General features: G+C 41.6%; 1 protein-coding gene across 1 annotated transcript; it reads right to left on the bottom strand.

Annotated features, from left to right (window-relative positions):
• Positions 1-13,054: 13,054 nt before the first annotated feature.
• Positions 13,055-21,059, bottom strand: LOC129437435 (uncharacterized). The gene is made up of 6 exons (XM_073875734.1): positions 20,663-21,059; positions 18,119-18,222; positions 16,748-16,960; positions 15,176-16,252; positions 14,091-14,259; positions 13,055-14,003 (listed from the first exon to the last, which is right to left on the bottom strand). Exons 3-6 carry the CDS (start codon positions 16,956-16,958, stop codon positions 13,868-13,870), a joined length of 1,593 nt encoding a protein of 530 aa, XP_073731835.1. The 5' UTR covers positions 16,959-16,960; positions 18,119-18,222; positions 20,663-21,059; the 3' UTR covers positions 13,055-13,867.
• Positions 21,060-22,391: the final 1,332 nt, after the last annotated feature.

Raw genomic sequence — 22,391 nt, 5'->3', positions numbered from 1 at the left:
AGAATTGGCATTGTTTTGGTTGCAATATCTATTTAAAATGTATTCATTTTAAATAGAATTATACATGACAAAACTTATAAAAAATGTGTTTGGAACTTGGAACTTGTATTGCACCTAAAAAAGTGTTTTTTCTCACTTTAGACAACTGTGGCAAAACTTTATTTTTCACAGGTCAAGAAGACCATTTGGTGCCATCAACCTCCCGAACTCTGCTGGATAGTGACCTGTTCCGCATTGTTGGACGCATGACTGGCCATTCATTTATTAATGGTGGTCCCTTATTGACTGGACTTAGCCCCATAGCGTTTGGAATAATAACTGGACAAATTAACGATTCAGTCATAATTAGGGTGACCAGATTTCTCAGAGTGGAATACGGGACAGACAAAGGACCCACAGACCAACAACCCCCAATGAACACAAACAAGTAGTTACAATTGATAATATTGTTAACTATGCACAAAAATATAGACTTACATAAAATTGCAGATCAGTGGGAACAAGATGGTGTAACAGCATCATTCACTGTTGCCATTTTGTATTTTTCACTAGCACCAATTTTTGCCAGCGTGCGCTTGTCTTTCAAAAGTTTATCATAAAATGCGGAGCAGTCCAGTCCGAAATTAATTCGTACAAAAAGCATCGCCTTCATTGTTGTTACACTTAGTCGAGATTTTTCATCCGTCCATGATGCATTCATTAACGAGAACACACGCTCCACAGGTGCAGATGTACCAGGTAGGCATAAAACAAACTCCACAGCCAAAGATAAGACTCCAAAGTTCAGTGACTTGTTCCCCATCTCATTAAACACGTCTGTCCATCTATCAGACACAGCCACCTTGTTTTTGTTCCACCCAGTGATGTGACAAGTGACAATGTTTTTAGCACAGGCCCACTCATCAAAGAGCATGGTTTCATCAATCGATGTGAGAGCAGGTATTCTTGAGTAGAAGTTGCTGAGGCTGCTCTGAATGTCTCTCCATTCTGGAACACTTTTCAGTAGGACCCACTCCAGTTCTTTTGTATTCTCCAGTGAGCAGCTCCAATTATCAAGGTAATCCACTGATGCCGAGTAAAAGCTTCTCACTGCACAATAAAAATCATCAGCTTTTATGTCACCAGCTTCAACAAGGGTGTCTAACTGTGTTTTGATGTCAGAGGGAATAAATGATTCATCCAGCCTAGCCTGCAAGACATTTCTCAGATCATAAATGTGCAAAGCCACTTCTGTGGCGGATATATTGTCTTGCTCTACTGTCTCCAGTGCACGGTGGAAAGCTGCAGTTTGCTTAAGGGCAAATCCAAGCCAAAGTTTTGTGCAAGGGTTTCTGAATGCGTCTTTTAGAAACTTTGGGCACTTTTCTTGAGAAAGAAAGTATGCACGCAGACCATCAAAAAGGTGCAGAATTCGTTCAAGAGCTGGACCAAGAGAGAGGAAACGTGTGTTACCATGCTGCAGTAATTTCTGATAGTCCAGCTGTACAAACTCACAAAACTCCTTGAGCTCCTTTACACGCACTGTATAGATATGAAAGTATTAATATACCTTCACAGCAAAACATTCCAAGTTAATCGGTAAGCAATCCACTGCTGTTTGTAGGGTATTGTGGATTATGTGTGCATTACAGCCAATGCCAAGAATATCCCTTCCTAGCTGCATTTGCAGCTTTCTCCAGATATTGCCTTTACCAGCTCTTTTAACACCGCCAAAGTTTGTGTTAGTGTTATCAGCACAAAGTGCAACTATTTTCTGCGCAAGGCCATGTTTTTCAATGACATGGGAAATGTAGTCAGTTTGCAAATCTGATGTCTCACCTGGCAGAGATGAAAATTCAATTAGCTTGACCTTTACACCCTCTAGTGGCTTGAAGTATCACGCAAGCACAGGAAACAATTTAATGTCTTTGTGGTTGGATGCATCCAGAGATAATGTGACAAAGGAGCACTTGTCCAAATCATGCTGAACTTCTTCCTCTGACAAAGGACCAAGAACGTTGCATATTATAGCCATAGATTTAGTGCGAGCAGAAGAAAATTTGGGATCATACAATTTCTTAATTAATTTTGCAGTGCAGTCAGCTGACCGAAAACTGTGCCCATGAATAACAGAATGATATGCAAAAAGTCCTTCACTTGCATGCACTTTATCAGATTCGCCACTTTGCTTCACAAAAAATTCACTGACACTTGGAGTAGCACACTTACTTTTAGCAGCGTCCATGTGTTTTTTTGTGAGCATATGCTGCGTAATGTCGGCGCGGCCTCCATGAGCAATGGAAAAGCAAGCCCCGCAAATGTCACATCTTAATTTGCTTGCATCTGATAGTGACTCTCTTTTGAGAAATTTAAACTATTTTTGAAGATCCTCGTTAAATGAACACGCACGATTCTTTGACATCTTTGCACCCGAGTCAAGCTCCTCCGTGCTCTCTACTACACTTAACTGCAGGTGACGTCGGATTCCGCTCACCAACATCAAGTTGATTTAGGGAATTGTGATTGGATGGTATATTGTTCTCTAAAATATAAGGCGATTTGCTTTTACTTTTTCTTTTTATTGGGCTATTTTCATATGAGAGGAGACTTCTAGTACTCACGCTATCACTCAGCAAAAAAAAAAAAAAAAAATGAAATACGGGACAAAATATGATTTTTTCATAATAAGTCGGGACACTAAAATTAGAGTTGAAATACGGGACTGTCCCGGGAAAAACGGGACGTCTGGTCACCCTAGTCATAATTGAACTGGAAGATTGCCCTGACAACATAAAACCTACCTTCTTTGTTTTGTGCAAGTAAAAATGACTGTGAAAATGAGAATAATTGAACTAGATTTATATATTTTTGAAACCATTGATTTTATGACAGCTTCAAAGACCTAATACACTTTCTGATGATGAGTGTGCAAAAGTGAATGACCTGGCTGTCAGTTGGGATCTTCCTCGGGTCACTGTGGAAAACAGACTGTGGCTAGCCCAAAGCCTTCTTCACCACGCTGTAAGTTTAACTTTTTGAACTTCCAGTCTTTGTGCTAAGCTAGGCTAGCGGTGGGTGCGTCAGACAGTTACGGAATGCACAGAGATGAAAAGGGTGTGTATGGACTTAGGATCTAACTCTATTACTGTGAATATACTAAAGTCCCAAAAGGTTGGCGTGTTCCTTTAAACGTTAGTATGATTCGACCTGCTAAAAGAAAGTCATACATATCAGTAACTAAACTGTAAGATAATTTTAATTGTTTAATGAATTAACCCTTCTACGTTCTACTTACTGCTTTCAAGAGTGTTCACAGTGTAATGATATATATTTTGTAGCATCAATTCCAGGGTGTAGTCGTATAGTACCAGTAGTGGCTAAGCTACTGCATCAATTTATTTTGTGATATTATACTAGATGATCCTGGAAAAAGTAATATGGCCAAACCCCGACAGTGATGATGAGGAGAACTTCAGTCTGGAAACATGCTGCAGAATCACATCCTAATTCCGGCAATACATTGAACAAGGTACACATTTTGATTCTGTATTTGTACACGTTTCACATTGCATTTTTAAGCTTTCATTTATTGGGTAGGGTTTGTGTGGTTATTTCATTGTAAGATGACATGAAGATCTCTTATCATATGAAAATGTCAGTGCTAATGTCATACTTATTCAATTAGCATACAAACTAACACATTCTACTTTGGAAAAAACAGGTACACCACAAGAGCGGAAAAATCTTGTCGAGTTTTGGGTTGGCTGGACAAGCCTACCACAGGAACTGTATGTGGAAGTGTCACCTGATGTCAGAATGGCAACTGCCTCAACATGCAGGGAGACACTTAAAATCCCACTGCATTACAATCATTATGAAGAATTCACTGCTGATCTAAATGCAGCAGTCTCCAGCAACAGCTTTGGTTTAGTTTAAAATTTATATTTCTTAAAGCGATACTCCATCGTTTTGTCATATTAAACTATGTTATTACCTTAACATACCTCTATAATCGTAGTGCGTGCACTTAAGCACTGTGGCGCGCGGCAACACTTTGTTAACACTTAGCCCAGTTCATTCAATGGTACCAAACAGAGATGGTGCAATTGAATGAACATCTCTGTTTGGTACCATTGAATGAACTGGGCTAAGTGCTTCCAAAATGCACGCACTAAGATGATAGAGGTATGTATCGACTCTTCTTAGTTAAATAACATAGTTTAATATGTCAAAACAATGGAGTATCTCTTCTAATCAAAATGCAGCAGTCTCCAGCAATAGCTTTGTTTTGGTTTAGTTTAAAATTAATATTTCTTAAACCCTCATGTTGTCTTGGTCTGTTTGGACCCCATTTGAGATTTTCAAAAAATTCTAATCAATTTCTAATCATTAAAAACAAACATTGTTCCATTTATCTCAGTGTCATGGAATTATAACTTGTAACATTATTTGTCTAAACACATAAAAAACCTGGGTTTGATTTAGTTGTTCTGAAGGTATGTATAATTTTTTTTTGTCCAATTTTACAGTTGAGTTTAATTTTTCAATAAAATGAATAAATCCCACATAAATCTAAACAAATTGACAAATGAAAGCCTGGTACTATACTGCAAATGTACAGTGGAACAAACATTCTCACACACACACACACACACACACACACACACACACACACACACACACACACACACACACACACACACACACACACACACACACACACACATCCATAGGTTTAACTGCAATAGACAGCATTTTTATTTAACTTCGCAAATTGAAAACACGTGAAGGGGTGAGACCTAGCACTGAAACTCACACTTCTAAAAATGAAGACATTGTACAAGGATATTTGGGTCAGCAATTAATCTATCCCAATAAATGAGTTACCTGTAGCACCGTTTCACAGTAAGCATCCACTGCTTCTGTAAAAAGAACATCTGGACTGGGTAAGGTATCAATCTCTGCAGCAGTCAACTCTCTCTGTAGTTGTGCTTGTGGGACTACAACTCCCTCAATTTCATTACTGCATGATGGTCCATCCCAGTATATTCCGAAGTCTTCACTCACCTTACAACAACATGGAAAAAAACAAAAATTACATTTAAAAAAAGACAAACATTACACCATAAACTTCCATATCTGCATGTACCTGGTCTGGACCATCAACAGTTTGAAATGTTGTCCACAACTGTAGAGGGGATTGGCTACCCGTGGTTCTAAATTTGTGGTTATTCCAAGCTTCCTGGAATAGATTAAGATGCCTTTGCAACTGAGGCAGAAAAATCCAGTGTAGTGCATTTAGGTGCACCTCATTATCTGGATCCAGCAAACTCTCATCCTCCATTCCATAGAACAGGCAGTAAAACAGGTCTAAGACCTGTTCATAGACATCCCCCCATAACCTTTCAATCCTACGGAGACACCATTACAACAATTTTATTAAAATTCTTTTTACTTTTTAACTTTTTTTAAATCTATTTAACTTTTTCCTCCCACCCACACAAAGCACTTTTGATTGTGGACACTTCTTCCAGTTATGTGTGAGTTGCGGTTCTCTCCCCTATGTGCCACCATGAAGTGTGCCACTTCAACGTTCTCCAGGCCCTTGTCCGAGCGCACTCGAGAAGGGAGTCCAAAGTTCTGAACTGCTCCAATTAAACTGTCAACAACAGTTGATGCCCGGTTGTTTGTCGCAGCACTTGGGTAGACAATTAAGCGACTAAAGCCGTCAATGCCTCCATGAATGACAAACCTCCACCTAAATAAGAGATCAAATACATAAAATAAAACATCGGAGGCCCCTGGGCACAATGTCTTGTAGGCCCCCCCACATAATCAAATTGTATATATATATATATATATATATATATATATATATATATATATATATATATATATATATATATATATATATATGGTTCTTTTTGTTAGAAACACCTCTACTTTTACAGGATTTACACTGACACATTACAGCCGGTGATCACTACCTGTAGGACAATATCAATACATGTAGATATTTTTGCAGCAAGCAGGGACCTGCACGAGACCTGCACAGGGGGCAGATTCTCAAGTGAAAAAAGAGCACTTCTCTTAGGTTTAATTCTTTTTTTAACAAAAGATTAAATATATTGACACAACTTCCTTACCAGTTTATTTTAATTCCTTCACACACACCCAACTGTTTCTTACTCTACAAAATAATTTGTTTTTTTTACAGTGTAGGAAAAATAACCTGGCCTTCTTTGCCTTAATATTTTCCATAAGAAAACCTACATTCATAAGAAACTACAATCTTTAAGTAAACAAGTTGGCCATCACTTACTCAAGACAGAGGAAACTAATATTTTTATCACAGCGTCCTAACTGGTACAGTCAAAATATTTGTATATAGTTCAGTTTAGTCATATTAGATATCCAGGGTTCCACTTCGAGGGAACTCGAGCTGCATCACCGAAGCTACGCTATGGGAACGCCCTCTGCGTGATTGCGTCTGAAGCACGTATGTCAAATCAATCCAATGGTCAAGTGACACGTCATAGGCGGGTGACGTGGGAACCAGGAAGCTATAAAAAGAGCACCCGGCAAGCCGGCTTCAGCTCTTTGTGCCTCAGCAAGCGAGTGTGTGTTATTATCATGTCCAAGTCTAAGCAAAGTTTTGAGGAGTGTGCTTCCCCATGTCCTCGTTTCATTACGAGCGAGGACTCGCATCGTCTCTGTGTTATGTGCCTCGGGGCACAACACGCATGATCATCTCTTGAGAGGTGTGGTTGTGCACATTGTGAAAGGATGCCGCTCCGTACGTTGCGCTCGCGGCTCGCACTCTTTGAGGAGGGTGGTGAGCCGCGTGTTCCCCACGGTTCTGGCCCCGCTGCTGCCGAGACAGAGCGGAAGCTGCGATCGTGGGGATCACAACTAGATCTCGCGGACGAGCTTGAGACGGGTCTTCCCCTTTCTCAGTGTTCACCCGCGGGATCTAGTGCCCTGTCTCTGGATTCGGAAGCCCGCGCTCCGGTTTCTTCCGCCCAGGGCGGGAGCCCAGGTCTGCATTTATAGTCGTCTGAGGAAGTCGATATTATGTCTGTGGACGTGGTGGACGCTGAGGAGCCTTCTCATTCGTACCCCTTGTTCGATGATTTAATGGTGGTTGTCACTAATGCTGTGGCTCGTTTAAAATTAGATTGGCCTGCGGAGACACAGAGCGCGCGTCCTCAGAGCATGCTAGACGAGTGCTTTTTAAAACAGAAACCACAACCTTCGCGGCACAACATGCCTTTCTTTCCTGATCTCCACAGCGAGCTCCATATTCAGCCCGTGTTCATACCCCTCACGCCACCATGTATTCCAACATTGTGGGGATGGGTGAACACGGTTATTTAACGATGCCCCGGGTGGAGCAGACGCTTGCGAGCTATCTCTCCCCCACTGCGGTATCATCATTGAAGTCGCCTTCGCTTCCGACGAAACCGGTTCGGTTAACATTATCTTTAGTGGGCAAAGTCTATAAGTCTGCAGGACAGGCTGGGGCTTCTCTGCATACCTTAGCTGTCCTGCAGGCGTATCAAGCAGAAGTGCTTAAAGACTTAGATGGCAGGCGGGGGTTACGTCCATGGGCGTAGATTTAGGGAAGACTGAATTGTCCCTAGCAATAATTTCGACCAAACAATTAATCTGTATTTATAACCACTGATGTCCGTCTTATTCTTGTGTTTTCTATTTTTTACTTATTATATTTTTTTCAGGAATCATTTAAATGAGATTAGAAATCTTTTGCAATCCCGTTCTGTAAAAATAACGCTCTATGTGGTACACAAACGGTTAACAGCTTTCGTTCTCTGCAGTGCCCGCCTCCGTAACTCACATTGCTAATATGATTGGCTTTGCATTTCTTTAGTCCCGCCTCTCTAACTCACATCACTCTTTACTTGCTACGTGTGATAGAATGGTTTCACTTTGTACAACGCGCCAAAGTTCACTCAACAAGACGCGCGTGATTATTCGGGCTACAGGTAAGTGAGGAAGAAAGTATTATTATACCCACTGTAACTGTTTCATGCACAAAATACGGAACAAGTTGTGTCACATTATGATTCCAGGACAGTGTTTTCACCAATACACGACAATCCCATGTTAACCTGAGGAGTTGCAAACTTGTGTCAACCTTTTATAAATGGGGTGGCAAGGTTATCTAGGGGGTCCCTAATCCATGAAAGAAAATAACCCCAACATGGTAAAAACATGAATTCATGTCATGATTGCTAAATACTTTACATTACTGCACTGTGGTCATTACTTGCACAGATGTAGACATAATGTAAGGTTGCATTTTAAACTTAAACTATTTTTTTCACCCTGATTAACTGTCTGTTAATGAAAAGAAGATTTAATGTGAACTACAGAAACGTTAATAAACGTTGTTCAGGAAACAGCATGATATACATACCTACTTCAACACTGGGATTTTTTTGGCAAAATTAAATTAAGAATTAAATATTAATTGCATATTCTTCAATGTTAAATATGGATTCATATATGTTACAATGTGATTTTCTTTTTTGACAAAGACTTAAACAGTTACTGTTTATTAGGCTCTAGGACATAACAAATTGTTTATTATAGTACATTAAATTTGGTATGGCACCGGGGGTGGTGAGTCAGATGTCACTGAGTAAAGTGCATACTGAGTTGTCTGTTGTTTATGTCAAGTAAACAGTGATAAACAGTTTTTGCAATGCGACCATTTTATTTATGTCCCCACCAATGCCAGGATCAAACCTACGCCCTTGGTTACGTCTGATATATTTAAAGAGCTTTGTCGAGTCACTGACGTGTCACTCAGGGCGATTAAAGAGACTGCGAGAGACGTGGGTCGATCAATGAGAGCTCTCGTAGCCACAGAACGTCATTTATGGATTAATCTGTCCGAGCTTAGATCCGGCGATGCCGTTAATACTGTTGTCGAGAGATTTGCGGAGACTCGTAAGCAGTCGGCGGCATTCGAACGCTATCTCCCCCGCCGTGCTCTGGATTCTAGGGCTGCTGGGCGGAAGCAGCCATCTACATCATATAGACCATCGCAAAAGCAAAGTGTTGCCACTCGTGGTCCCCCTCCAAAAAATTGGGGCTCTGGCGGTCGCAGACATCATCTAAGCAGAAAACAGACCTGAGGGCTGTTATTATGGCGAGGAAGGCTTTCGGCAAAAAAGAAGTCCTGAGGGACGTAGTGTCATATTTCCGAGGGCAGCCCCCAGTCGGGGAGAGCCGGCAGTCACCTCAGCATACGGTGCCCGTCTCTCCTCGATGCCCTCGGGATGCCAGTGTGTTAACCCCGCCGCAGTGTGTGTTTCGGGGCACAGCGGCTCCCCATTCTTGTGTGCCTCGTACGCGGGGCACGCAACACCTCTCTCCGAGGAGGGAGGCATTAATATCACCCAGGTTGAACCCTGCCAGTTTGGTTCAGGGCTCCGGGAAAAGTTAAACAGTACACCAAAAGCCAGTCTCGAGAGGCTGGTCCCCCTTATAGAAAACTTGGCAGCGTGAAAACTCCTGCCAAACGTGTCTCAGCGGGTTCTGCAAATAATAGAAAAAGGCTACAAAATTCAGTTTAGCAACTGGCCGCCCCAATTCAACGGTGTGTTATCTACCATAGTGGGTGCTGGGCAGGCTCTAATAATGGAACAAGAAGTAGAAACTCTCTTGTGCAAGGAAGCCATAGAATATGTTCCTCCTCACGACAGGGAGTCAGGGTTTTACAGACGCTATTTCATAGTTCCAAAGAAAGACGGGGGATTACATCCTATTTTAGATCTACGTCATTTGAACCGGTCTGTTGCAAAATTAAAGTTCAAGATGTTAACTATAAAGCAGATTGTCACACAAATCAGATCCGAGGACTGGTTTGTGACGATAGATCTAAAAGACGCGTATTTTCACATATCTATCCTCTCGCAACACAGGAGATTCCTGAGGTTCGCCTTCGGGGGCGTGGCTTACCAATATCAGGTTCTCCCTTTCGGCATATCTCTGTCACCTCGTACATTTACAAAGTCCATTACGACTCCGGGGCATCCGTGTCTTAAACTACATAGACGATTGGTTAATTTTAGCCCAATCAGAGAGTATGGCAGCGCAACATCGAGATGCTGTGCTGACCCACATGAGAGAACTGGGGTTAAGACTAAATGCAAAGAAAAGCATGCTCTCTCCAGTACAGAGGACATATTTTCTTGGTGTTATATGGGATTCAACAACGATGCAGGCACATCGGTCCCCTGCTTGTGTGGAATCCATTCTTTTGGCTGTAGGCAGAGTGAAGTTAGGCAGCAGCATCCAATGTGATACCCCTTGGGCTACTTCACATGAGACAGCTACAGTGGTGGCTCAAAACCAAAGGGTTTTCCCTGAGGGGCAACCCATTCCGTCTGATCAAGGTCACGCGCAGATGTCTTCGTGCCTTAGATCTGTGGAAGAGACCACGGTTTCTCTCCCAAGGACTGATGTTGGGGGCTCAGTTTCGTCACGTTACGCTGACAACAAATGCTTCCCTCACAGGCTGGGGAGCACCTATGGAGGGCCATCTGGCTCATGAAGTATGGGGCGCCAAACGTCTCAGCTGGCACATAAATTGTCTAGAGATGATGGCGGTGTTTTACACCCTGAGATGTTTCATCTCTCGCCTGTGGGGCCATCACGTGTTAGTCCGGACAGACAACACGTCGGTAGTCATGTATATCAACCACCAGGGGGGTTTGCTATCATGCCCTTTGTACAAATTGGCGCGGCATATCCTTCTGTGGACACAGGGGAAGTTGCTGTCCCTCAGAGCAGTGTACATTCCCAGGTGTCTGAATCAGGGAGCAGACGTTCTGTCGAGACAGGGGCTGAGGCCCGGGGAGTGGAGGCTTCACCCTCAGGTGGTGGAGTCCATTTGGACGAGATTTTACCAGGCGGAAGTGGATCTGTTTGCGTCCAGAAAGACGATACACTGTCCCCTATGGTTTTCTCTCACACACCCAGCACCCCTGGGACTGGATGCCATGGTTCAGCCATGGCCAAGGCTACGGCTGTACGCTTTTCCCCCGATCGCTCTGCTCCCAGGAGTTCTGGAGAGGGTTCGTCGCAACAACGGTAGCCCAACTCTGGCCCAACCGAATATGGTTCTCGGACCTGGTGTCTCTCCTCGACGGCTCACCTTGGGAAATACCCATCAGGAGGGATCTCCTTTCTCTGGCAGGTGGCTCGATTCTTCACCCCCGCCCAGAGTTATGGAAACTGTGGGTCTGGCCGATGAGGGGGCCAGACTCATAGAATCTGGTCTCTCAGCTGAGGCTGCGGAGACCATTCTTCACTCCAGAGATCCCTCCACGAGGAAGCTTTATGCCTTTAAATGGAGAGTTTTCACTTCCTGGTGCAGCAAACACCTGCATGACCCTGTGAACTGCCCAACTGGTACAGTCTTGGAGTTTCTGCAGGAAAAGTTCACCGGAGGGTTATCTCCTTCTACGCTGAAGGTGTATGTGGCGGCCATCTCAGCCTACCATGTCCCTTTGGTCGGGCAGTCTCTTGGGAGAGACCCGCTGGTGGTTTGCTTCCTTCGTGGCACTCGGAGGCTGAGGCCTGTAGTCCAGGGTTCCAGCTTGGGACCTGGCTGTTGTGCAGGAGGGTCTATCCATGGCTTCGTTTAAGCCTATTGAGACCGTTCCAGTCAAGTTTGTGGCACTTAAGACAGTACTTCTGCTGGCAGTCACTTCTCCGAGGAGGGTGGGCGACCTTCAGGCCCTGTCAGTTTCCCCTACGTGCCTTGAATTCGCACCGGGGATGGTTAAGGCTTTTTTGTACCCAAATGTGTACCTATGTGCCTAAGGTACCGACTAATGTGCCACGGCCTGTCGTACTTCAGGCCCTCTGTCCTCCCCCATTTAGGAATAGGAATCAGGAAAAGCTTAACTTGGTGTGTCCAGTGCGAGCACTAGATGACTATGTTCACAGATCTTCTTTGTGGAGGAGGTCTGAACAACTCTTTGTGTGCTTCGGGTTGCCCAAGAAAGGCCTTCCGGCGACCAAGCAGACACTTAGTAAGTGGATAGTTGAGGCTATCTCTCTGGCTTATGAGACCACTGGACGGCCTTCACCTGTCGCCGACAGGGCTCATTCTACTTGGGGTATGGCAGCCTCCAAGGCCTTGTGGCTAGGGGCTTCAATGGAGGATGTCTGTGATGCGGCAGGTTGGTCCTCTCCGCTCACATTCGTTTTGTTCTACGAGTTAGATGTTGGTGCTTTGCCTGGAGCCCAGGTGCTTATGTCTTAGCTGTGCGTTTTTCTACACACAGACAGGCACTTGGTAGTATGGTGTTTTGGTACATCGTTCCCATAGCGTAGCTTCGACGACGCAGCTCAAGTTCCCTCGAAGGGGAACGTCTCGGGTTACGAATGTAACCATGGTTCCCAGAGAAGGGAACGAGACGCTGCGTCTCCCTGCCATACTCCCTGCATCCCTGTCTCGCCTTGCTTCGGCACAATCTAGCTGAAGCCGGCTTGCCGGGTGCTCTTTTTATAGCTTCCTGGTTCCCACGTCACTCGCCTATGACGTGTCACTTGACCATTGGATTGATTTGACATACGTGCTTCAGACACAATCACGCAGAGGGCGTTCCCATAGCGTAGCTTCGGTGACGCAGCGTCTCGTGCCCTTCTCGGGGAACCATGGTTACATTCGTAACCCGAGACGTTTTGTGAGTGTAAAACATAATACAAATATTGAAAGAAAAATAGCATGGAAGGGGATGTTTTAAAAATGGGTGTCATCATTTGGGTAACCACCTAATTATTTAAATGCAGGAAAAAAACTGACATGGGAGGATAGAGGTGGAAGGGAGGGGATCATAAAAAAAAAATACGGTGACAATGTAAAGGACATTACGGTAAGCTTTATTCCCAGCTGTAAATTTCACAGTTTAAAACAGCTGCTTTTAAGGTAAATTACTATTAAAAACAAATATACTGTAAACTTGTTTAACCCCATTACATTCTTTCACTATGAAAAACACATCACAACTGTATCATATATCACAGTATTTTATTGCAGTTTTCTTAAAGTTGTTGGTTACAGTCTGGAGAATGTTCAGAAAATCTAATTCCAGCATAGTAATTGAAAAGACTGACTTTAGAACACTAATATAACATTTGCACAGTAGATCTATCCAATAAACACAAACTGGTGGCAAACACTAAACAAACTGTTTGTGTTTGTCAATTAACAAAAATAACAAACTTAAAGTGCAAGTCTGGAGTAATTTAAACCCAGGGTCTTTTTCGGCATAAAACAGGTCGACCAGCCCTTTGAGAACACTAATCTAACATTTGCATAGTTATTATTTGAGGATTTACAGTCGTTCCATCCAATAAACACAAACTGGTGGTACACACTTAACAAACTGTTTGTGTTGTACAATTACAAAAATAACGAACTTAAAGTATAAGTCCAGAGTAATTTTAACCTAGCCCTTTGAGAGACAGATTTCATTGATCAGTTTAATGATGCGATTTTGATTAGTTTGGCGCACCGCCCTTAGCACTGCAATGTTAGCGCTGTTTGAGCTGTTAGCACCGAAGACAGTCAAACTCTGATCAACGAAATATGTCTCTTGAAGGGCTGGTCGACCTTTTGTCATGCTGAAAAAAGACCCTGGGTTAAAATTACTCCGCACTTACACTTGAAACTGTATTATGAAAAATCACGATCACAAACACATCTTAAATGTACAGTATGCCAATTTACTTTAAATCCCGTAACACTTCACTAATGTAAAACTTACATTAAAATCTAAATTTGCAACTAGAATTTTCCATTTTCAAAATAATAAAGGTAGGCAATCAAAATGTACATCACAGTTTAATTTGTCTGTCTCCACTCATGATCAGCGAGATCAGCGATGAGGGTGAGGACTCTCGGGTTTACTGTCAGCTGCTTCTTGTTCTTCTTTGTTTCAACTTTTGTGCCCCTCTCAGGGTTGATGTTGAAGAAACACCTTTGTGAACACAAACATTTAAATTAATATAGTGATTTGTTTTAAATGTGTAAATAAAAAGAAACAATGTGCATACACACACTTTACCTCTGAAGGAACTCAAGCGTGGAACCCAGATCTACTGGATAGTGGATGTTCAGGCAGTAGTAGCTACCAAACATCAAGCAGATTGCAGTGGTGAAGTTGGAAATTTGGTCGTTCACAATCTTGCCGTCTATGCTGAGCATGAACTGCCTTGCACCATAGCAGCAGGTTCCTGCAAAGAACAGCACATCAGCTATTACCATTCAATAGTGCAAATATAAAATGTTTTGAATGATCCACAATAACAGAACAGAGCAGACTGTTTTGTAGTGAATCACATTACATGATCTTTTACTTTCTCAGTACAAGCATTTTTAAAGCGTAACTCTTGCCAAGATGGGTGTTTTTGTGATTGTACACGAGTCAAACGTTCGGTTAAAAGCATAAATACGTCCGAAGTGCCACTTTTAAGCTTTTCCATGTTGTCGTTTTCTAGTCAAATGTCCTTTTGAATGGGAATAGTACGGCCACTACTATTTTGATACATGATTGCTTCAAAATTGCTATTTTTAAAACACTAAGATGGCTCGACACAACATGAAACTTTGATTGAAGTATCATTAGTGTCTGTACACATGAACTCGAGCATTGAAAACATTGTTGGTGTACAAAGAGTTTACTAAAAAGAAAGGTTTTGAACAACTCACTTTTTGACTGGCAAGTTGGCGGCCAGGAGAAAAACCAAGTTAGTTGTTCAAAACCTTTCTTTTTAGTAAAGTATGTGTACACTAACAATGTTCTCAATGCTCAAGTTCGTGTGTAGAGACACTGATGATACTTCAAAGTTTCATGTTGTGTTGAGCCTTCTTAGTGTTTTTAAAATAGGGATTTTGATGCGATCATGTATCAAAATAGTAGTGTCCCCAAGATTCCCCATTCAAAAAGCCATTTGACCTGAAAACGACAACATGGACAAGCTTAAAAGTGGCACTTTGGACATAATTATGCTTTTAAACAAAAGGTTGACTGTAGTACATTCAGAACAGCACCCCAGGATGCATTTTGGTGTGAGTTACACTTTAAACTTGACCGTGTATTTTATGCAACATGTCAATACAGACCCCTTCAGTAAACTGGAATAAACTTACCACATACAATGATGCAAGGGGTCACAGGCAAGCCTTCCACTTGGACTTCATTTGCCAGGCATGTCTCCTCTACGTAGTGGAAGAGGTGCTCCTCTTTTTCATTGAAGTAGGAGAGAATAAGCAGCACCATATCCTTGATGTCACCTGAGCTGCCCTCCAACGGCCCTCTCAGAAATTTCAGCTTTATTGCAGTCTCCAAGACCCGTTTGGTCTTGTCTGCACAGACAGTTGTCATAAAGTTCAAAAGCCGTTTTCCCTTTTTTTCTACACTATTGAGAAAAGTATCCTTAAGTGGTAGTCCTGTGAGCTCTAGGAAATGGACGGTCATCCCAATTTCTTCAAATAAAAAAGGCCATTCTTCTATTAGGTGTTGGAGATCTGTTCCTGTGTTTATTGCTTGACGTTGGGAGTAGTAAGTGCACTTCATAAGGGCTTTTACCTCTTCTGGACTGAAAGTATGCTGTTCACGAAGCATCTTCATTTTATCCTTCTTCTCCTGTTGGCTTTCCAATGTCTCACTGACTGGCATGAACTTCAAATTCCACTTTATGCAGCCATATGTGTCCTGAACAACTGCCCTTTGCTCAGCTGGGATTTCATCTGTGTCTGAGTCACCCGTTTCCGGTTTACGCCTCTTAATCCTTGATGCTGAAGGCCGCTTCACGTTGTCAATACGGGCTTGTAGCTGTTTGACTAGTGAGTGATATCCTGCTCCCACTACCTCACCTTCTATGACATCTTTTAGGGACTGTGGATACTTGGCAACAATTTTTTTGGCAACTTCTGTAGACTCTAGTTTACTTGGAGATGCACAAGTGTTCATCATTGCAGAGACAACAATCCGGATCATTTCACGCCGTAAACGTGGGCTTGGCCTTTTCCCTCTCTCCAAGCACTGCATCAAGTCTTCAGGAAATGTTCCCCATGGAATCTGAAAGCTGTCAACCCAATCTGCAGTTCTAATCAGATTGCTGGTTGAGGTGCAAGGTGAGAGTGAGGAGTGAGTGGAGTTAGAAGAGGTGAGAGGTGAGACTGAAGGACTGACAGCTGACTGGCTGTGGGTTTCAGGGCTCTGAACTGTAAAACAAAAATAATAAAATTAAAGATGTATTAAACTGATTGGTGGTCTGTGTACCATTAGTTCATTTGATATTCAGAATTGCAAATGAAATATCAAACAGATGAAAATCTTCTGCCTGGAGAAGATCTAAAATTTCTATCATAGAATCTGCTCACTGTTCTGACGAGAATATGATGGAAGATGATTGAAACGTAATGTGTATAAGCCGCAGAGATATAGATTTTTTTGCAAATTTTGTGTAGAAATTGTGGCTTATAGTCGGGAAATTACGATATGTGAAGTATACATGGTGGTCTATCCAAAGTCACCAGCGTCGTTGGCATAAGGCAGCAGTTTTCAAAATCAAATTTGCACCTGTGCTCGTTTTTCAACATGTTTTTTTTCTGTGAGCATAAAAACTAATGTTTGGTATTTCTATTGAATATCAAATGAACAAATGGTGATTGAACCATTGATATATGTTCAAGTAAATTCTGTTTATTTGTACTTACTGGTTTGTTTCCATGCAGCAACCAATCTTCTCGCTTGTATTGGTCGTAAAACTGATGCAAGATCAGCCTCCTGTAAAAAGTGAAAATCCTCAGTGGTCTCAACCCCCAATGATTGTAGTGTCTCCTCCACAAGGTTTAGAATTGGGTCTGGGAGGTCTGGCAACACCTTAGTAATGGAACTTCTGATGTTGTTTTGCTCTGAAATATCCATTTCTAAGAATGAAAAAGTGAATTAAGTTCAGTTTACATAAGAATGAAAGACCATAGAAAGGCATTCATTATTGTGACAGCACACTGTGTTTCAATGGAACCAATTGATATCCATCCTTCTGGTAAGATGGCAATGGATAGAAATCAGTTAAGTCAATGATGTTCAGACAGTGCATCCTTTCATTGTCCTTTTTAATGGAGTACATATGGAAATGAGCTAAGAACTCAGCACTGTACACTGACACAATAAAATGAATAGTGTCATTTTTCATCAAAATAAGCACTAGTTCACCAAACTCCACGTTAGCCATATTACCAGTCACAAGGAATTGTCCTTTTTTGTACAATGTTCCCTTATAAGACATTTCTACTGTGACCTGTGTGTCAATATCAGTGAAGCCAAACTGTCTGACTGCATCTTGAATGGCTTGACTGTAGAGTTCCAGGTAAAATGGGGAACTGTCTTTGACTTGCAGGACAACTTGGCCAAGTGATCCTGCTGAGAGGTAAGCCTGCAGCATTTGATGTCTTTCGGAGAGAGTAAAGCAGAGGTTTTTGAAATTCTTTAAATTCCTTGCACATGTTTTGAAATAACTGTGCTTGCTCTCGAATCTCATCGTCCAGAGTCTGATCAAAGGGCCAAATTTCAAAATGAGTGCCGGATAATGACGTAAATAATGATGCTTGGGTTTCAGCTTAGTGTTTGGGAACAGAGCTTTTCTTGACTCTAAATATTCTTGAATTAGAACATCAAGAAATGCAACCTGAGGCACAGAGATTTTCTGAGCGCATACCATGTCCACAATGTCTTTTAGCTGCAGAATCAACTGCCAAACATCATCAGCTGTGTCTTTCACTAGGTCACCAATTAAAAGGGGCAGCAGCCTCAGAAAATTCCAGTTTTGTATGGCCTGTCCTGACAGTTTCTTTGCTAGAGGCTTGACTGTACACGGCTTTGTAGAAGCATCAGATGCACAGTATTTGAACTGATTAATGCGCCGATTCAGAGTGGAGTAAGTGAACCATTTCTTTGTCTTAACGAAATACTTAAGACACAGTGCAACATCATAGGACAAAATGCCCTCAAAGATGTCATGGCCTAGACAAGGTGGCAGACCTGGCTGACAAACATGAAAGTAATTTAAAGAGTTGAAAACTGACCTGAACTTCACTCCTTCTGATGTATCTTCAGTCTGGAGGCGCTCAATGGCAGAATCGTACTTCTCAATGGTGCGCTCTGGTCCACACAGATTTGGATCATCACCCTGAAATTCAGATCGAGTTATGAGACAGTACCGACAAAAATATTGAGAACAACTGAAATTTTCAGAAAAACCACCAATGCAATGCGAGCCCAAATTATCGCCAGCAATGCAATACAAGGTCCCTCTGACTACCGTTTTATGAGATGTCACTATCCCATTCTCCTCCAATTCATTCAAGTCGCCTAGAAATTCAGAGAACACCTTAGCATGGCCAAATTCTTTGAAATCTTTCTCTCTGCACAATAAAACAAGTGACATGTGGTCTGTGTCAGACCGTACATGAAGTGGCAGATTAGCAACAGACACATAAACAGCTAATACTTTATGTTTGGTCTTTGCAGAGCCTAGAGGATTTACAACTTCAAAGGCATCCTGGTATAGCACTAACTTTAAACAGGATGGGTTTTGCACAAAAAAATCTTTGTTCTTAAATATTTGATAATCACTAATGTCGCTTAGAACATCCACAGAAGTCTCAGTCGAGTGCGCTCCTGATACACAACTCAACCATAGATCAGACTCTAACAAACATTTTAAAGTCTCCCTCACTGGAACATAATAGGCAAACCTGTCTCTCCGATTCTCATCTCTTCCTAAAAACAATTTCTTAGGCTCAATAAAGTTGAACATTTTTTTGAAAGACTGCGTTCTTGAGTATGCTGTCCTCATCGGCCCTGTATGACATGCAGAAAACAGATCGAAACCTTTAACAGACTCACAAACTTTGGTGATGTCCTCATCTGACAATGGTGTCTCATTTTTTAACAATGAACTAAGTTTACTCAAAGTATATGTCTGACCCAAGTCGTGAATGTTTTGCATCTCCTCAACAATATTCTGAATGGTCGAAGCAGGTAGCATAAACTGCCCCTGTAATTTTAAGTAAAACAAACTGACATTTCTGAGAAAAAGATCACTAAAATTTTCTGCTATATCCATATCACCTTCATCTGTCTCTACCTCATTCACTTGAGGGCCAAAGCCATCTGATTCAGTTACAACAGTTGCAACTGATGACTGAGATGCAGATTCTCTGTACAAGTCACTGATACTGCCATCTGAAAAATCTCTGTGTTTCCGCGACATGTGAGATGTAAATGAAGATTTGATATTGAAAACACCTTTGCATCCAGTCACTGGACAACCTACTGCACATCCTTCAGAAATATGTTCCTTCAAGTGTGTTAACAGATCCTTGATCTCTTGACATTGGTGTTCACACAATGCAACTGGGCATCTATAAGTATTAACAACATCCCTAACACTAACAGGGGCAGCAGGTACGTTATGCTTGCGGTAGAAATGTGCCTTAAATGCTCCATATCTGACAAATGCCCTACCGCAACCGGCACCACAACACTTAAATAAACAATGTGGTTCATTTCGATGCAATTTGCAATGAAGAACATAACCTTTGATTGTCTTCACTGACTTTCCACAGAAATTGCAATTCAACATTTCAAGCTATATTTAACTTCACTGTGAGGGCAATACAAAACTTGAGATGCACCTTGATAAGATATTCGTGATGTAGCAAACTTCAACAACAACAAAAAAACAGTAACTTTAGCAAAAATTTAAGGTTATCTCTCGGATAAATTTTTTTTCCTCACCAAAGCAGGACATTCAATACAACCATCCGGACCGAGCAGCACTAGCTAAACAAAGTGAGCCCTGCCACTGAACAGAAAAAGGCGCAATTCTTCTAGTTAAAAGAGTCAACCGTTACCTGGCTATTTTCAAAAAACAATGCTGGCATATGATAGGTTCAAATATAGGTGATACAAGATATCCAATATTCACAGAAGCGAGGGAAAATTATCAATGTGGTTCGTTCATCGTGACGAAGTTTGCAATAAAGAATAAGCTTCTAAATGTATACACCGACTTTGCACAGAAATAACAATTCAACATTTAAAGCTACATTTAACTTTGAGGGCAACACAAAAATGTTGAGATGCACCGTGTTAAGACATAGCAAACTTCAACTCACCTAAAACAAAAAGAAAACAACAACCAAGTTTCGAGTAACTTTTTAATAAAACTGTGTTCCTCTAAAAGACTTTATCCGGGTGGTTGTATCGACCATCGACAGTACAGAGTACCACAACTAACGTTAAGCACTGCCACTGAATGAGAAAAAAGGCGCAAACGTCTAATGTCACGCCTTACATTTGAAAACACTGCTGAGGGTTCAAATCCCTGGGTACAAGACGTATTCCCAGAAGCATGGGAAACAACTCGAATAAACAATTACAATGTCTGAACTGCACGACCCAAAGAACACGTTAAGCATGGTACATCGCAATGTTAGCCTAATGTATATGAGCCTACGTATCACACCAGCAAGTTGGGTTAGCTAATAATATAATCACTAACTTACATGAAGAAAAGCAGCGCAGTGAGGTAGAATTATAAGGACAAAAAATACATATATTACCTTTGTCTGGTCTTCTTGTCCGAGTCGAGATGCTTTTCTTTTCTCAGCGTCTTTTCAGTCTGCACACGGAGCCTCGCGCCATGCTGGTCTAAGCGTGTGTAGCCTCAAACTTTCTTTCGAGGCGTCTTTCGAGGCGCCTGCTTCAAACAACGTATTTACGGTCTCTACTAATAATATGGCTTTAATAAATGAGATTTTTAATAATAAATTCCAGTGTCACACTATTTTGATGCCAAAGTGAAACGTTTCTCACTTCGAAGGCTGCATCCTCCGGATATCGCATATGCAGGCTGCATACGCCATCACATACCTTGACGAAGGCTATTTGACGAAACGTTGGTTAAAATAAAATTATTTTGCAAGTGAGCGTGCAGTCAATTTTTTTGCTATATATTTGCATACGCCATCAAACCTGGTTTATTTAAATGAACTTAGCATTACATTTGCAAGTCATAAGCATATTACAACAATTTACGATTAACTACGAATATTTTTCAACTTTATAATTGTTAATATACACTGAAATAAGGCATTTTAGATAACGTATGCAGCCTGCAAATGCGTTTCTCGTATTGAGAAACGGCCATTAAGTCATCATGATTACTGCTTCAAACTGATTTTCTCAATTGCTAAAACACTAAACCCTATTGTCTGAACCAAATGCTCAGTTGCCTGAACCCACTGATTGAATCAGTCACTCTTTTGGCAAAACCATAAGCACAAATCCCTGCTGAAAAAAACAGCATCAAACCAGCATGGGAATTATGCTGGTCTATGCTGGTTTAGCTAGTTGTCACAGCATACCAGCACCAAAACACAACATATGCTGGTATGACCAGCATGGGATGCTGATGCTAATGCTGGTTTAAGTGGTCGTAATGCTGGTTTGTTGCTGGTTTAGCTGGTGCTAATGCTGGTGCTAATGCTGGTTTGATGGTTTAGCTGGTGTTCACTAGCAAACCAGCACCAAAACACAACATATGCTGGTCTTGCTGGTATGCTGGTTATTTCAGCAGGGATTTTCTTTAGACACAAATTGCCAACACATTTTCATTGTGATGCACCCGTGCTGCATAATGGTGAGCACAGGTGACAAAAGTCAAGCACAATTAAAGCACAAGTGTCACCACTTGAACACAACAACTCAAAATTGATCACACTTGTGGCTAATGATGTGAGGGAACATATACAATACAGCCAGTTCAAAGAGCACTGGTTTGTAATGGATAGAAATCTGAGAGGAAGAGTTTGTGTGAGAGGACGTCAAGGTGTTCAGCGAAGACAAAGGAAAGTAATATCTGATGAAATCAGAGCTACTATGATTGACCATGTTTGGCACAAGATTTCTGTTTTGTCTTTTTGTACTAAATGCACAGGTTTTTTTGTTTGTTTTGCAACATGCATTTAGCCTACAGTGAACAATAAACATTTATTTCTCGAGCTTTATGTCCTGAGCATTGTGTTTTTCTATTTTTCTATGTATTGTTTAGTGACTGTTCCGTAGTGTTTTTAATTTTGACTCGGGGCACGATTTGACAACACAGTTCAGTTTTGAGCACAGATTAAACTGTTTTGAGGTGAAAGTTTGGTTTTGCAAGAAGAGTCTGAGGTTTTGTGAATGTAGCTTGAAAATTGGGTTTTGTGTTCACAGTTTAGAGAAAAGGAGATCAGCATTCAAGAAATGTGTCTTAGCAATCGAGAAAAACTAGTATACTTTTTTCCTACTATG

This window comes from Misgurnus anguillicaudatus, chromosome 14, assembly GCF_027580225.2.
Source record: "Misgurnus anguillicaudatus chromosome 14, ASM2758022v2, whole genome shotgun sequence".
In the NCBI taxonomy this organism is placed as follows: Eukaryota; Metazoa; Chordata; class Actinopteri; order Cypriniformes; family Cobitidae; genus Misgurnus; species Misgurnus anguillicaudatus.
The sequence above is the reverse complement of the archived record's forward strand: the minus strand, read 5'-3'. Positions and strand labels throughout refer to the sequence as shown.

Excerpts from the sequence above, each read along its gene's own strand:
- LOC129437435 (XM_073875734.1), bottom strand. The coding sequence starts at position 16,958 with ATGGATATTTCAGAGCAAAACAACATCAGAAGTTCCATTACTAAGGTG. Across the intron at positions 14,260-15,175 it reads CCCTTGCATCATTGTATGTG|GAACCTGCTGCTATGGTGCA; the intron begins GTAAGTTTATTC and ends TGTTCTTTGCAG. Across the intron at positions 14,004-14,090 it reads ACGCTTGAGTTCCTTCAGAG|GTGTTTCTTCAACATCAACC; the intron begins GTAAAGTGTGTG and ends GTGTTCACAAAG.